At 34.6% G+C, this 17,537-nt stretch overlaps 1 protein-coding gene across 1 annotated transcript in view; it reads left to right on the forward strand.

Moving 5' to 3' along the window:
* Positions 1-17,537, forward strand: part of LOC123698740 (adipokinetic hormone/corazonin-related peptide receptor variant I-like) — a 96,631-nt gene that overhangs the window by 53,888 nt on the left and 25,206 nt on the right. The window contains exons 3-5 of the mRNA XM_045645489.1: positions 3,136-3,241; positions 5,665-5,869; positions 14,367-14,523. Coding sequence (XP_045501445.1) covers positions 3,136-3,241; positions 5,665-5,869; positions 14,367-14,523 — 468 coding nt within the window. The remainder of the gene's footprint in view (positions 1-3,135; positions 3,242-5,664; positions 5,870-14,366; positions 14,524-17,537) is intronic.

The raw sequence follows: 17,537 nt of genomic DNA on the forward strand, positions 1-17,537 counted from the left end.
AATGCACCCTCTTTAATACATTAGGTGACATAAGTTAACACGTGAGCGTTAAACCGAAAGATCCTGGGTTCAATTCCCGATGGTGATGAACTAAAATAAGTACATACCTATTAGTGCACAAATAAAATCGATCAATGAAATACATGCATCTGCCACCAGGTTCTCCACAAGGTTCTCTTAATAATTCTCATAAACTACAAAAAACCACCAACATTCACAATAACTAACTTATAACAAACATACAAACATAAAAACACAGTTGAATCGATATTCCTTTTGAAGTCTATTGAACAATCAAAGCATTTGTATGGTAAACTCCTATGAGACAGCCAAATACCTATGCTAAAAGCGTGCCGACTGCCGGATTTTTTTCTAGAATCTTTCACACAGAATTCCTGCATTGTTTTCAGTTTCATTACTTTATGAGTTCAAAATGGATGGTTCTCTTTTGAATACGTTAGGTTTTAAAAGGACGTAGTTTAAAATTCATTTTAGTAAATTTCATGTGAGTTTACTATTTTATAAGTGAGTTGCCCAGTGTTATAAAAAAAAAATGTGTGCGTGTACTAGTGTACACACGTAAGAAGTGAAACTTCTTTATGACCATATTTTTCAAAAAATAATTTATTATATGTACCTTTACAGAAATACGTCGATTCACGCGTGGTGGGGATAAGAAAAAGATGGCGCGTAACGGAAAAATGTTACATTAAATTTTTTTCCAACCTCGATAAAAAAGTTTCACTTCAATAGTAGTTACATAGGTACATATTTTAATAATAGACCATGGTTAAATACTAAATAAACATTGGCACCCATACAGTCTTAGCTGCGGTATATTAAGTATATTATGTATAACTAGATATACACATGTACTTAGGTAATATTTAGTATTTTTTTTTTATTTGAATAAAGCTATATAAGCCATTTATAGAAATTGTCTTTTTTAATTTTATATGAAGTAAGATTTACACACATAGTTAGTTATGTGTTTTAATTTTGACTATGTGCTCATAACACACTATGTGTTTATAACATATATATTACATAGAGCACACATATAGAGGGTAATATGGATTAACACATAGGAGGTTTCATCCCGGAAATCCCACGGGAACGGGAACTATGCGGGTTTTTCTTTCAAAACGCGGGCGGAGCCGCGGGTGGAAAGCTAGTGTAAAATACGTATCGATGCCACTAAATATAATTTTTAAATTGTTTGAAGGAAAATAAACAGAATAATTTTCACGAAATCCTCTTCAATGTTTGTGATGTCTATCTCAGTATAAAAATTTTAACATAAAATTATGAATAAATTATTTTTATGATAAGCAAAAATTTATATTAATTATACGAATTTCAGATGCAAATGATTCCAGATAATTTTTTCCTACAAATGGTATATTAAATTGGTATTTTTATTACTTAAATATGCTAAATGCTAATTATTTAGACATACCTAGTAGGTACCTATATTTTAATAAAGTACTACACTTACCTATCTATCTTGAAAAGTTTCATTTATTGTAAAACAACAAGTTTAGTTATAACTACTAGGTACCTATATTCATTTTATTTAACAATATTAATAGATGTGACACGATAACATGAAGTGATTAAAGTACACGAGCGAAGCCGCAGGCGGAAAGCTAGTTAATAGTTATTTATTAAATTAAGCCAGGAAGTCTCCATAGTTTATTATCGAGACTCTATTTAAATTAAACTTGAAGCTTTTTAGGTACAAGCCTTCTCTTTAAATAGGGAGGATAACTGATAAAATTTGGGAAAACAAGAAATTACGACCAAGACAGTGACGGGGCGACCCGATCTATACTAATATTACTAGCTTACCGCCCGCGGCTTCGCCCGCTTTCTCTAAAACGATTTGAGATTTTAACTATCCTATCTCTCAAGTTGGATCGAACTGCACATGGTGTGCGAATTTTAATATAATCGGTTAAGTGGTTTAGGAGTCCATTGAGGACAAACATTGTGACACGAGATTTATATATATTAAGATAAAGCTGAAGAATATGTTTTAACGCGCTAATCTCGGGAACTGGTCCGATTTAAAAAATTCTTTCCGTGTTAGAATCATTTCTCGAGGAAGGTTTATAGGCTATATTATATCACCACGCTACGACTAACAGGAGTGAGCCACGGGGGTGAAACCGCGCGGAGCAGCTAGTTAATAATAATTTTAATTTCTTATTGATCGTAATTAATAATTATACAAATTGCACGCCTCATAAGCGAAGCGTTGAGGTGGGTATTACTGTCACTTCGCGCAAAACATCTGATTTTTCAAACTTAAAATGTCTTTATGTATCATACATTGCACTTGTAAGATAATACATACACACACATATTAAGAAAAAACACTATTTTTAACATTCATGATATTTTTGATGTCATTTTTGTTATTTAAACTAGTTAAAAAACAGTTTAAAAAAGTTCTGTCTTGGACGTCCGTGTGTCTGTGTCTGTGCGGAGGATTTTCTTGTTAACACGATAGCGACCGAAATACTTTACTACACGAGTCTTTTTTTTTCTCTTACGCTTGTGTATGCTCAGGAATAGAACCCTTTCATTTTTCAGGGTCTGATTCGATGTGGTTTAATTGTTATTAAATAAACAAAAAAAAATATCGACTGTTCTCCATAATTTTAGTATATATCTATATATTATATTCTTTATTTTTTTTTTTTTTATATTTATAGTGTACTCAAAATTCACCATTATAAACTCGATTCTTTATATTATAAGCCAAGGTTTAAAAAAATAAGTTGGTAGTAAGTCCCTTAAACCTGCGCAGTTTCACATCTAGGTGGGGCCACAAGAAAAATAGCTCAATTATTACGGTACCGCTTTCTTTACTTTTCCAACTGTTTTATTTTATTTCTGTTTTATATTTATAGTGTATAAATAATCAATTTTATTGTAAAGGATGAGATTATGAGGCGTGCACTTTTGGATTTTCCAAACTATTTTTCACCTCTAAAGATACACTGCACATAACTACAAATGAATATAATATTTAGCAACGTAAATTTTATAATTAATATTATCTAAATTAGTAACATCTAGTTTGTTCTAGATATTTCGCGGTAATTAGTTACATCCACTCTGTTTTAGATACTTCGCGGTGGTATATCCTCTACGACTGTCAGAAGCGCGCAGACGAAGCAAGCAAATGCTTTACTGCGCCTGGGCAGTGGCTCTTGCATGCAGCTTACCACAGGTAATTGTTAATACAGTATAATATATAATTTACTAGCTTATTCAACAATGCTGTGAAGTTCTTAGTATTTATTTCTATCAAGTTATTTATGTTTAATGTTTCGAAGTTTATTTGAGAATAAAAAAGTCTAGTTTAGTAAAAGCAGCTAACCTAAAGCTAAAAAGTGATTTACACATAAGTATTATGATTATTTCCTATTTTTTATGCAATCATAATGAAGTAATGCCTCTTGCACTCTTTAATAGTTAAGCTTTCCCGTTGGATAAGGTTTCCTCTAGTTCCTGACTATTTCGAGCATAAAACTTCGTAATGTCAAATGTGAATGTCAATCGACTGGAAATACACCTGCGAGTGAACGCCTACGTGTACCCCTAGAATGTATGAGTGAATAAATTCATATTTTATTAATGATTCCTTTGCTTTGATTGATGATAAGATTGCTTCGGAATAGGGTAATTGCGCTGGTTTGCCGTCCAGCTTCTGTTTTCGTCCATTTGACTGACCTGCTACAATCACGTGCGTAAAACTTGAATACAAACCTACCTTCCCGCGCAAGTTTGCACTTTTTACGGTCCATAATGTTTAAGCAACAGTACTATCAACATTAAAATTTGATTTGACAAGAAGAGAGTTCAAAAAATTAACGTAAATGTGGCCGCTTCGCATACGTGCCTTGCAGATGTCATCGCGCGAGAGAAAAATTTGCCGGCGAGAAAAGTTCATGGTAAGGTAAATCACTGTGTTAGCTAGTTTACGTAATGTTTTTGGTACGTATGTTTATTTATAAGCATAATAAACGCAATTATAAGTGTTTATCATACATTTTTATAATACTCTTCGAAATATTAAGTGGACGGATACTAGGTTACCAAATTCTCAAAATATTTGGTTTTCGTCCAAGTGGACGGAAACTCAAACAGCTACGTGAATATTTGTTAGGGTCATTTTACTTTATCGGACCTTTAAAATACTGAATAGTTTCTCCCGAAGTGATCTTTATTGCTATTAGTTTAGTTTTTTTGGTTTCCGTCCACTGCTATGTCAGTGCTGCCAAAATAAAAAAAATATTTAAAGAAGTGGACGAAAACTAAATTTAGCTTTAAATGTTTTAGTTTTCGTCCATGAATGAGTATTGGAGTATCCAAAAATTAAATATAGCCATTCTTTTGCATTACTTTTCGTCTATTTTTACGTATTGAAAAGTTTTCTATTCAGTATCTTCCTTATAAATAATTGGTGAGGGCCAGAGTGTTGTAGGTACCTAATATTGTCATTCATTCAGACATGTATCATTCTCCTTATGTGAAGTAGAGTCAATTATTCGTAGCGTAAATGGGGGTAGGTCAGACATAATACACTGTATTTTTCTTGATTATCATTCACTTGAGTATCATCTTTTATTCTAGGTCTGTTTTGCCAATGCAGTATTTTTTTATTATACTTACTCAACGTATCCTCAGAAAGATCTTATTGTTTTTAGATGGCCTCGAAGGAGTCTAAGAAATCTAGAAAAAAAAGACGCTGCGTACACTGAAGATTCTGTAGCTAAAACTTATTATTATGGCTGTGTGTTTATAGTACGTTTCATTTGATAAACAAAGTATTAGAATGAAAATTTTTGTTGTTAGAATGAATATTTCTGTTTTTTGATGTTATTTCTTAGTCCTGTAATTATTACTTGTTTCATTTACATTGTAAGGAACGCATTCCTTTCTTTATTACGAATGATTATACAGTCATCACTAACGCCTATAAGGACTGCCAAATGATACATAGATCTCAGTGTTGACTAGTTATATTGATTATTATTAGTAAAACCACAAGTAAAACTAAACCTGTAAGGTAGTGAGAAATTGTAATGTTAATGTAATAAACGTATACCTGTAATTGATTTTTAACTTAATAGTTGACCTACCCTCCTTTTTCTACACGGTGGTCGAAAACTAGCTTACACTAGGACGAAAACCAGTTTTTTTGGACGAAAACTAGCATTTACCCTACTTTTGCAGAAAATAATTTAAATAAAAAGATACATCAAAATGATTTATTTTCCCTTAATATTATCTTAAAGAAGACTATATAAGGACTTAAAAAAAAAATTATATGTTTAAGGAAGGGTGCTCCAAAATATTTATTTCGTATCACAAAGTTGGCAACTCCTATAATTGGACGAAAACCAGCGCAATGACCCTATGAGCTATTGGAGGGACATATTAATCTGTATATATCTTTATGAATTCCTATCTATTCCTATCTTCTTTCTTTACGGTAGAGCGAACTAGCGTGTGTGTGTTGTGTTTTGGCTGACATCATAAATTTACTTACTTACAGATGCTCTTTATCAAGAGAAAGTTTATTGTTCTCACTAATCATATAATTTCGTTTATTATTATTAAATATACACCATTTTAATATTGTTACAGAGCCTAGTATTCCGTGTAAAACGACATCCTTACGTCGCCGGCTTCGAGCAGTGCGTGTCCTTCGACGCATTCGCGAGCGCACGACTTGAAATCGCGTATAACGTGTTCTGCGCCTGCGCAATGTACTTCGTGCCGCTGCTCGTGATCACCGCGTGCTATGTGCGCATCTTCTGCGAGATACAGGCCAGCAGTAAGGAGCTGACTGGTGAGATATGGGTAAAAAACCCAATAAAGGCTTTGTCAGATAGAAAGCGTAAAAAGCACAAGTGCTTAGCTGACACCGCATCATTACGCCGAATTGTGCCGTGATAAGCGATATCGCTCTGACGCGCACTAGGAACGCGTTCTTTTCATACTCAAACATTTATTTATTCAATTAGACTTCTTTTAGAAGCACTTTTGAAACGTCATTACATATTTTAACATTTACCACCGATTCGGAAAGCAGTATCTACGGAGAAGAATCGGCAAGAAACTCCATAGTTGCTCTTTTTAATCATGTCAGTTTTACAATTTAATTTTACAAAATACATTATATGTGTTATATGTACATTATAATCATAATATGCCAAAGAACTGTCCTGTGGTTTTTATCGTCCATATATTCTATTTGTCAAAGCCTTAAATAATATTTCAGATTAAAATACTATGGTCTTCTATACTATGGTCGTATAATTTTCATTCTATATTGTCAGAATTCAGCTAATTACCTGTGTAAGTTTTTCACATAAAATATTATCTATGCGTAACGGAACCGTATCCGGAACGCCGATGACTTTTCCACTGATCTCACTTTTCGAAAAGCTTATCAACACAACAATAGAAAGGAAATAATATTTGTACTATGTTTAAAATGGATAAACTAAAAAAATATATTAACCGATTATGAAACCTCTTTCATATTGCGCAGAAGAAATTGCTTTAGCTCATTATGTTTTAGTTGAATGTTTTTGTTTTTTATACAACGGGAAACTGAGCGAAAATGTGGGTTGAGGCCACCAGGATCCCCCAGCCCGATCCCCCAGGGGATCCTAGTGAACTCATCGGTTCACCAGAATCCCCTCATAATAAAATGAAGTAAAGATGTTATCACACTGCTTAAAAATATTTTATTTAACAATATCTAAAAAATGACCTACGCTTATGTCGCTGCTTATTAATTCCATTTGTGTTTCTTGTATAAACTTATCAGTTGCTATTTGATCTACCTTACGTATTTGTTTTGGTTGCCTTCGCTTTTGTTCAGAATCTCTTTTTAATGCATTCAATAACTGTAGAATGTTAGGGCGTTTTCGACCAATCATTTTTAATAAACCCGAGTTCCAACTTTCGCAACAATTATTGGTGCGATGTCTTTCGCTGAAAACTGACATCATTTTTCTGGTATCGTCATTTTTGAGCCAGTATTTCATATAATTTACTAACTTCAGCATGTTTGGACAATCTTTACTCATACTTAATATGTTTTTTAAAATATAGTTCCACCCTTCAGTCATATATTCCGTAGGTAACAATGGCATAGCACCGCACAACATAACCACTCTACTAGTAAATTTGTTTTTAAGTAAATTAAGTTTTTTTCCCTTTTTACGAATATTCTAATATTCTTACCAAATCTATTCCTTTGTTCTTGATGTCAGTTTTTAGCGAAAAAGATTCTGAACAAAAGCGAAGGCAACCAAAAAAAATACGTAAATAGCCACTGATAAGTTTATACAATGTGACCGAGTTGACCAACCGAGTGACGTCGAGCCAGCCCCTACTACAGGTACGGCGTACGACTCGAACCTCGTCTCGCAAGCGACCGATGTCTCCGATACAAATGCAAGCATCGGTACTAACAGTGAATGGGTAACAGTGAGACGCAAGCGAGTTTCTAATTCGTCGAAGAATGTAGCTCGTGGTACGGCCGCGCCTGGGACGACTTCACTCGAGGCTGCGGAACGTAAAAGCTATCTGCACGTTTATTATTTAAAATCTGGTACAACTGTTGAACAAGTTATCAATCATCTGCTCGTTATCTGCCCCAATGATAGCTGCTTCGTCGAACAGTTAAAACCCCGTGGAGACTACGCTTCCTTCAAGTTAACTGTCCCGACTAAACATGTAGATATTTATTTGTCACCATCTCACTGGGCCGAGGATGTGCATATAAAGCCTTGGCGTAGTGGATTTCGCAAAGAAAAGGACACCCAAAAGCCGTAAATTTAAATCTCTCACTATGTTCTACCAAAACGTAAGAGGTTTACGTTCAAAGTTAGACAAATGTAAAATATCGGTATTAAGTGAACGTTTTGATGTATACGCTTTGACTGAAACTTTTCTTAACAGTGGTGTTAGTGATTCGGAAGTATTTCCCGCCGGATACTCCTTGTTTAGAAAAGACAGAGCTGACGATTCTGGATGGGGTGGAGTTTTATTAGCCTTTCGTGACTGCTACAACGTCAAAAACATTAGAATAAATAGCGGTGATATAAATTGTTTAGAGATTTTAGCTTTATCCGTTAAAATTAAGTTTACGAATTTTGTTTTTTGTGTTTTGTACATACGACCTAGTTCCAGTGATGAAATCTACTGTAAATATTTTGAAATTTTAGAAGACTTGTGTATTCGATTTTCGCAGCATAAAATCATTATTTTTGGCGATTTTAACTTAAACTCTGCAAGTAGAAACGTACTTACTCACTATAAAAACATGTTAGCTTTGTGCAAGTTTAGTCAAATTAATACTGTTCCTAATGTAACCGGTAGTATGCTAGATTTAATATTGTGTAATTTTAATACTGATTTACAATTGATCGATGACCCGCTACCGCTTGTACCCAAGGATAATTATCACCCCCCGCTTTTAGTAAAATTACGTTATTTGAGCCAACCACAGAAATACAAAACTCCGTCTGTGTGTAGTCAATTTATCTTGCAGTCTAATGAGTGGAATTTTCGTAAGGCGGATTTGAACAAACTATATTCGCGTCTCGAATTATTAGATTGGCGTGATATTTATGAATATGGTAATGTAGATGATGCGATTGAATTATTTTATAAAAAAATTTACGAGTGTATTAATGAATGTGTTCCCACAAAACGTAACCCCACATTTAATTCAAGATTTAACTACCCAGTATGGTTTACATCAGACGTAATTAGTAACATTAAAACTAAACATTTTCATCTAAAAAAGTATAAAGAAAATGGTACACAATTTAATAGGGAAATGTTTAGATATTATAGAATAAAGGTTAAAAACTTAATACATATTGCTTATTCTACCTACACGAATCAATTAGAATTTAACATAAAGAATGATCCATCAAATTTTTGGAATTTTATTAAACAACAGCGCTCGTCCCACTCTCAGCGTACTGAATATGAATATAACGGGAACCTTGTCTCAGGTGTCGACGCTGCTAATGCTTTTGCTACTTACTTTCAGTCGGTCTTTTTGAAAGATAAACCACAACTTAGTCCGAATAACATCTGCCCACATCCCGATAATGATTCCTCGCGTGTATCTATTAGCTACATCTCCAAGTCTGAAATACAAAATGCTGTTCGACGTCTTAAACCACGCTCATCTGCAGGACCCGATGGCATTCCTCCTTATCTCATTAAGGACTGCATATCTGTTTTTTTACAGCCACTTCACTTCTTATTCAACATGTCGCTTTCGTCCGACACATATCCCAATGAATGGAAAAAGTCGCGCATTACACCAATACCCAAAAGTGGCTGTAAGTCTCAAATTAATAACTATCGCCCTATAGCTGTAGCTTCTTGTTTTGGAAAATTATTGGAGATAATTTTAAATAATAATTTGACGAATCAGATTCGATCACTCTTGTGCGATCCTCAGCATGGATTCCGGTCGAAACGTTCTACGACAACAAATCTCATCAATTTTGTCGATTATACTGCAAAAGCACTCGATAAAAAAAGACAGGTTGACGTAGCTTATTTTGATTTTAAAAAGGCTTTCGATCGCGTAAATAATGATGTTCTTTTATCGAAATTTTCTAAATTTGATTTTACACCCAAGTTGATAAAATACTTCGCTAACTATTTTGACGGTCGCGTCCAATACGTCCAACTCGGACGTCTACGTTCCGATCCTTATTCCGTGCATTCTGGCGTAAGTCAGGGCAGCACTTTAGGACCTACTCATTTCTTGGTCATGGTAAATGACCTTCCTAATGTACTAAGATCAGCCCAATGTCTCATGTTTGCCGATGACTTAAAACTATTCTTAACTATCGAATCTCATTCCGATTGCTTATCTTTACAAAATGACATAATAAATTTGACTTCTTGGTGCCACGAAAATCAATTAGAATTTAATATTTCAAAATGCAACATAATGACATACACTCGCTCGCGTTCACCTATTGTATATCCATACAGCTTAGAAGGCACAACGCTGCGCAGAGTCGACCACATCCGCGATTTAGGAATACTTTTTGATAAAACTTTAACGTTTAATGAACATATTGAGGCTCTGTGTCAAAAAGCGTACAAATCCCTCGGCTTTATCGTACGGCAATCGGCGAGGTTTCAGGATAGAAAAACTGTCGTCGTATTGTACTCGGCCTACGTACGCAGTATATTGGAATACAACGCAATAATATGGAGCCCTCACGAAAAGAAATACACACTACTGCTCGAGAGGGTTCAAAGAAAGTTTGCTCGTTATTTGTATTTAAAACTTTACGGATATTATCCTTACATGTATCCATCTCTTTTTGTAATAGGCATGGTTGGCTTAAATTCACTTGAATTGAGACGAAAACTTGCTCTCATAATTCACTATTACTTATTATTAAATAATCGCGTCGACAATCCTGTCGCTTTGGGTATGTGCGGGTTGTGGGCGCCGCCTCCCGGCGTGTCGCTGCGCCGCCGGCCGCTGTTCGCGGAGGCCTGTGTGCGGACGCAGGCGGCCGGCACCGCTCCGACACACTCGGCCCTTCATCTGTTAAATCGTGTGCTGGCCTCCGATGCCACAATTGACATTTTTGCTAGTAGTATAAATACTGTCCTAGACCTCTGTATCAGGTACTTGGATGCACATTGAATGTAACTCCATTTTGTTTGTATTTTTGTTAACATATTGTTACTTAATTCTATGTATGCTTTGGTATTATTACTGTAAGTACAAAGAATGATTCTGTGTCAATAAATAAATAAATAAATACAAGAAACACAAATGGAATTAATAAGCAGCGACTTATGCGTAGGTCATTTTTTAGATATGCTTAAAAATAAAATATTTTTAAGCAGTGTGATAACATCTTTAAGTACTTCATTTTATTATGAGGGGATTCTGATGAACCGATGAGTTCACTAGGATCCCCTGGGGGATCGGGCTGGGGGATCCTGGTGGCCTCAATCAAAATGTGTATGGTAGGTACATCATTATTTCTATACCTATGAGATTTAGATATTTCTTGATCAATAAAAAAGGGCCAAGTAAATAAAAGGCAACGATCAGGATACGCGGATGTCACCGATTTCTGACATATTTTTCTGATATAGGTTGACTGCGAGAAGCTAAAAGTGTGGAGGAAGGAAGGTGGAATTCCTCCATCGAAAAAGGGAGGATCCTCGACCAGTCAACTCGACTGGCCGGCCGTGAAGAAATCCGGTCCGAAGCTTTCAAAGCTCGTAAAACCACTTTGGCAATAATTTGGATGCTCGTAGTGTTTGATTTAACGCGAGTATTATACATTTTTAAGATTTTAACGGATTTTAAACGCGATTTATCCATTATATTATTATCCCGACATTTCGCATACTATGTAACGAGCGTGTATTTCCCCTTGAGCACGCTCCTTATATTTATCATTATATTTAAGTTTTAATTCATTGAGAATGTTTTAAAGAATTAAAGAAAATTTGATCACAAGACGAGATTCGAGCCCGCATGTTTCGCCGTACCTTAACGCCTGACCTGCCTTTTTTGAAGTGAAACTTCTTTAGTCGCGTTGAAAGTAAAATTTCAAGGTGGCGTCATGGCCATACCGATACGTCATGGAGAAGCGACGATTTTCGTATCTTTAAATAATAAACAATAAAATTATTTCAAAAATATATAAATCTAACCAAAGATTCTCTTCTGACACGTGAGCTCGGCACACTTTTTTTTCTAAATTAAATGGATTCTCATATATATAGCTATTTATTTTATGTGACATTAAGCCTATAAATCTTAATATAACGTTCAATTTTCTCTACCAAATATTTGCAGTACCTAAAACGTTTCGGTCAATCGTTGAGACCTCACTAATGAGTTTGTTCTTACTGGAATATTGCGAACTTTACTATGGGCGGGAAACGATTTATTTCATAATATGTATATTATCTTTTATTGTTAGCTAGAATATGCTCTGGACGAATTCTTTATTACTAGCAGTCGGTGCCCATAGTGTGCCATGCTTTTAAAGTGTTTTATTAATTTCTAACAATATTTTGTTTTGTTGTTACTTAAATTAATATATTTTATCTTTTTATATATATAAAAATGAATCGCAAAATGTTTTGGTAAGCGCATAACTCGAGAACGGCTGAACCGATTTCGATAATTCTTTTCTTATTATATTCCTTGAAGTACGAGGATGGTTTTTATGTAGAGAAAACGTGAATATGTACCACGGGCGAAGCCGGGGCGGACCGCTAGTAATAAATAAATTTTCCACTACATTGCTCATAATATTTATATTATATACTAGCTGCTCCGCGCGGTTTCACCCCCGTGGCTCCACTCCTGTTGGTCGTAGCGTGATGATATTATATACCCTATAGCCTTCCTCGATAAATGAGCTATCTAACACCGAAAGAATTTATCAAATCGGTCCAGTAGTTCCTGAGATTAGCGCGTTCAAACAAACAAACAAACTCTTCAGCTTTATAATATTAGTATAGATTAATATTAAGCAAGGTACGTGGGTGTTTTATATTATCACGGATATTTTCATTTTACATGATAATTACAACTTAATCGTAGGCGTAAGGGAAAAATATTTTTTCATTATTATAAGAATATCTCCAAATTAACAACCCACATTCTTGTACATAAGTAATAATTTACATACATACTAGTTTATTCAAAATACATTGTTCTTTTTAGCTGCAAACCTGTCACAAAAGAATAGTAGGTAGGTAGTGAAACAAAACAATTTTTCGTGCGTGTTTGTTTCGATAAATCTCTAAAATGGATTTATCTATTGATGTTACTGTTAACGTGGATAAATCTGTCTTGATCTTTATTATTATTACAGAAGAGATATCCTGTATGATATCGTTTAGCTTATTCTCCGTCCGCGGCTTCGCCCGCGTTGTCTTAAACCTAATAAATTATATACCTACACCTTTCTCTTGAATCACTCTATATTTAAAAAAGCCCATCAAAGTCCATTGCGTAGTTTAAAAATTTATAAAAACAAAGGGACAGAGAAAGCGACTTTGTTTTAAACTATGTAGTGAAGTGTAAGCTAGTTAAAAGCAAGTTAAAACTTGTAATACAGAAAGCGGTTTTCAGGAACAACTGGAATTTTCACCCGCTTATTATTAAAACTGTTGTAATAAATACTAAATAGGTATGTCGAAACATTAAACATGTTTTCATTTAATTGCATTGTTTGAAATTTCATTATGAAATGGCAGAGTGCGGAAAATTTTTAGCTGCAAGCGAATATGGAGCTTATTGGAAATAAAATAGAAATTGTATTTGAATATTGCTATTTGGTCTTTGGCCGTTCAGTATTAGATCATATGGAAGCAAATATTAAATTTTTTCAATAACTCCTTATGTCCTAAAGCATGATGTCCTGTAAATGTAAATAAAGTGTGAAGTCCTGTGTCCTTTATAGTGTAAGTATGTATCATTTTGTCGACATTGCCAGGATGAAATCCCTGAAATGGAATATAATTAAATATTAAACTCAATTCAACTGGATTTCCTTCTGAAACGCTTGTGTATGAGTCATAATACATAATTTAATATTTACCGCCATTTCGGATAGCAATTCCTACTAAGAAGAGCTGGCAAGAAACTCTTTAGTTGCTCTTTTAAAATTAATTCAACCGTAATGAATTTGAGTAGCCGCTATTCTTAGCTCTAGTTACCCGATAGGTATGTTAACATAAAAAAAAAGAAAAAGTATATTACATAGGAATAATTTAGCTCTATCTAGTAAATCCATACTTAATATTATAAATGCGAAAGTAACTCTGTCTGTCTGTCTGTTACACAATCACGCCTAAACTACTGAACCAATTTTCATGAAATTTGGTATAGAGATATTTTGATACCCAAGAAAGGACATAGGCTACTTTTTATCCCGGGAAAATGACGCAATCCCGGAAACCCCACGGGAACGGGAACTATGCAGGTTTTTCTTTGACTGCGCGGGCGGAAACCTAGTTATTTATAAATATAGTATGTGAAATAGCTAACTTCTAAACTCAGTTCAGACTGTTTTTAGAGGTATATATATGTCATAGTCAAGATAAGTTTACTACCTACTGCTTTATTGTATTAAAAAACAAGGTTTGGTCCATGGACGGCCGTCCAAAAATAAAAGGGCGCTATTTTCTGTCATTACAGGCTTTTAAATATGTACCACAATGAAAGTACTCTTTGTGAATTTTGTATGTTTGTTTGCAATTGCTCCTAGTAGTAGGCATTATAAATAAATTACTACCCACAGATAAACAAGAGTACACGAATGGTATAGCGAACGTGCGCCTGCGTCGCTCAGACCGCCGCGTGTTGGAACGCGCGCGACAACGTACGCTACGCATGACGCTCATTATTGTGTTCGTGTTCGCGCTGTGTTGGCTGCCGTATGCTACTATGGCTATGTGGTAAGTATTAAAATACATTAATTGTATATCTAGGTAAATAAAATCTATATATATAAAACTCAAAGGTGACTGATATAGTGATCTATCAACGCACAGCCCAAACCACTGGACGTATCAGGCTGAAATTTGGCATGCAGGTAGATGTCATAACGTAGGCGTCCCCTAAGAAAGGATTTCCCGAAATTCTTGCGGGAACGGGGAAAAACGGGGATGCACGTACAAAGTCGTGGGCGGAAGCTAGTAAAAAATAATCACCAAATGTATTGCTAAGCGCAAAACTCGAGAACAGGAACAGATTTCGTTTATAATAATATTCCTTGAAGTACGAAGATGCGATGCCAGGGCGGACCGCTAGTTAATTTATGATTTTATTTGAATCCTAATCTACATCTACAATCATATTTTGATGCTTCACTCCTTAGAGAAATTTATTACGACTTATAAATTATTAACTAACTAGGGCGTTAAAAATTAATCAAAATAACAATTATAAATGGACTTCATCACATGGTCTACTTTTATTTTGGTAAAATAAATCATTAATAATAGGAATAGAGCCAAGGTCATCAACAATTTAAAAAAACATGCGCCCTCCTTAAGTCACTTATAAACGAAAAATTAGCAATCCTTTCGAGAATTCCAGAAACCTGATGGAAACAAAACAAGCCAGTATTCACGATCTCACCTCAATAATATTTATTTACTCTTGAATAAATCGTAGAGGAAAACATTTGCGAAGCTTATGCCTTTACAGTTTACACGTGGTTCAACTGGAATGTACCTACTTCTGTATTTAACCGACATCAAAAAAGAGAGAACTTTAGAAAAGACTAGAGAATTTAACTGACGTTACAAAAGAGCTTTCTCAATTCGATTTTCCACCATTGCTTATGTATTTCTATGTATCTGCGAGCTTTGTCGTTTATGCAGCGATTTTAATGTTTTTTTTGCTGGTAAAGAAAGATGCTTTGCAAGGTGATCTCATGATTTGTAACGACCTACTTGAGAAATTAAACAGGATCCAAAAAGTAAGAAATAAAGTCAAGTCGAAGTCGATGCCGAAAACATTAAAAAATATATGTACGTTATATTATGTCTTAGTATGGGATCAGATCGTGCCGTGTGTGAAAATTGTCCTGAAATATTGATTTATTTATTTTTATTTATTTATTATTTTTATTTATTTTATCAAGACTGAAAAAATATTGTGTGTTTTAGAATACAATTTCCGTGACCAATTACTTTAAGCTTTAGAAAGCTTCTTTAAAAACTTGCGAAAACGAAGCAACAAGTGGCTGATAACGTACAAAGTACAAACTCAAAAACAAATCATTTCCGAGTATTCCTTCACCAACATCGTTGTATGGCTTTTGATAAAACCCTTCTATTAAATGCTTATGATTGTATCGTATATTCCAAGAAACGATAGAATCGAGTGAAAGTGATAACACCAGCCTACTCTCTTATGTTTTCCTTTGAAATGCCTTTAAATTTTATTTGTACCCGATCCAATTTCTCTCATGGATAATCTTGTTTTTTCACGTCTTGCGTTTGTTTTAGTACCTACATTGTATATATGTCGCAGGCAAATTGTATTATTTTGCCGTTTCCAAAATGCTACAAAAAGACGGTCGCGAGGCGACGGGCTCCTATTTTTGTGTATTTAAAAAAAACACGAACCTAACCTAACCCACACCCCTATCCAAATCAAAAACTTCTGATTACGAATTCTCGACATATTACAAAATGGCGAGATTATACAATTTGCCGCGACATATACATTGAAAACAAATGCAGCTTATTTACCGAACATGTTTTGTAGTGCTTACGAGCCCCAAGCGGCCCGATCGGTCCACGACACAATAGATTTTCTATTGTGTCTGTGGTTCCGGGGCCTGAGTTATTAAAAGAAGATTGGTTGAATGAACATGTGATAGAGTTTGAGATTGTGACATTTAAACTGGTTAAGGAGGATATAATAGGAAGCTCTTTATTCAAATGTAAATTTATTTGTTCCATTCCCATAAGAGAATATGAGACTCGATTCAAGTTTCAAAATAAAAAGAAAATATTATGATTATGTTTTCACTACGTAAAAAAAGACCTCACCAGGGAAACAGGTAGATCCTTATAATTTTACACGTGCTTCTATATGTACGGGTTTTTTTGTTCTCACACAGATTTGCTACCTATTTTTCTTGGAAAACCTTCTCGTTGGCTGGAAATCACGACCGTTACTAATTTAAAAAAGGTCTTAGAAAAGTACTAAATCTAAATAGATGTATGTGATAAACATTTTGCTATAAAGTTAAATATGACGCGCGGGTTCACCCGTCTCAATTTCATCCCCTATTTTATCCCCTTGGGGATAGAATTGATCAAAATCCTGTCTACCTGCATGCCAAATTTCAGCCTGATCCGTCCAGTGGTTTGGGCTGTGCGTTGATAGATTATTATGTCAGTCAGTCAGTCACCTTTGAGTTTTATATATTTCGAAATAGGATATCAATAAATATTAGTCACTTTATAATAATTAACGAATAAATTTCCATATAAGTTAGAACACGTGAATAGCTCTAGATAATAATCACTATACAATAGCTGGCTATAATCAATCTCAATTCGAACCAAATGACGAGCTTTCAGTTGAAATTGACAAAACAGTTTCTAATTTGAATGCGAAACGCATTTTGATGACCAATTATTTATTAATTATGCTATGTTTAAATGTCACGTTTATAATCTGATAGCCTATTTAATTAATCCACACTATATTACTATATATTAATATTATAAATGCGAAATAAACTCTGTCTGTCTGTCTGTTACTCAATCACGCCTAAACTACTGAGTACTGAACAAATTTGAAATTTGGTATGGAGATATTTTGATAACCGAGAAAGCACATAGGCTACTTTTTATCCCGGGAAAGTGATGCAATCCCGGAAATTCCACGGAAACGGGAACTATGCGGGGTTTTCTTTGACTGCGCGAGCGAAGCCGCGGGCGGAAAC

The sequence above is a fragment of the Colias croceus genome, chromosome 16 (genome assembly GCF_905220415.1).
Source record: "Colias croceus chromosome 16, ilColCroc2.1".
Taxonomy (NCBI): domain Eukaryota; kingdom Metazoa; phylum Arthropoda; class Insecta; order Lepidoptera; family Pieridae; genus Colias; species Colias croceus.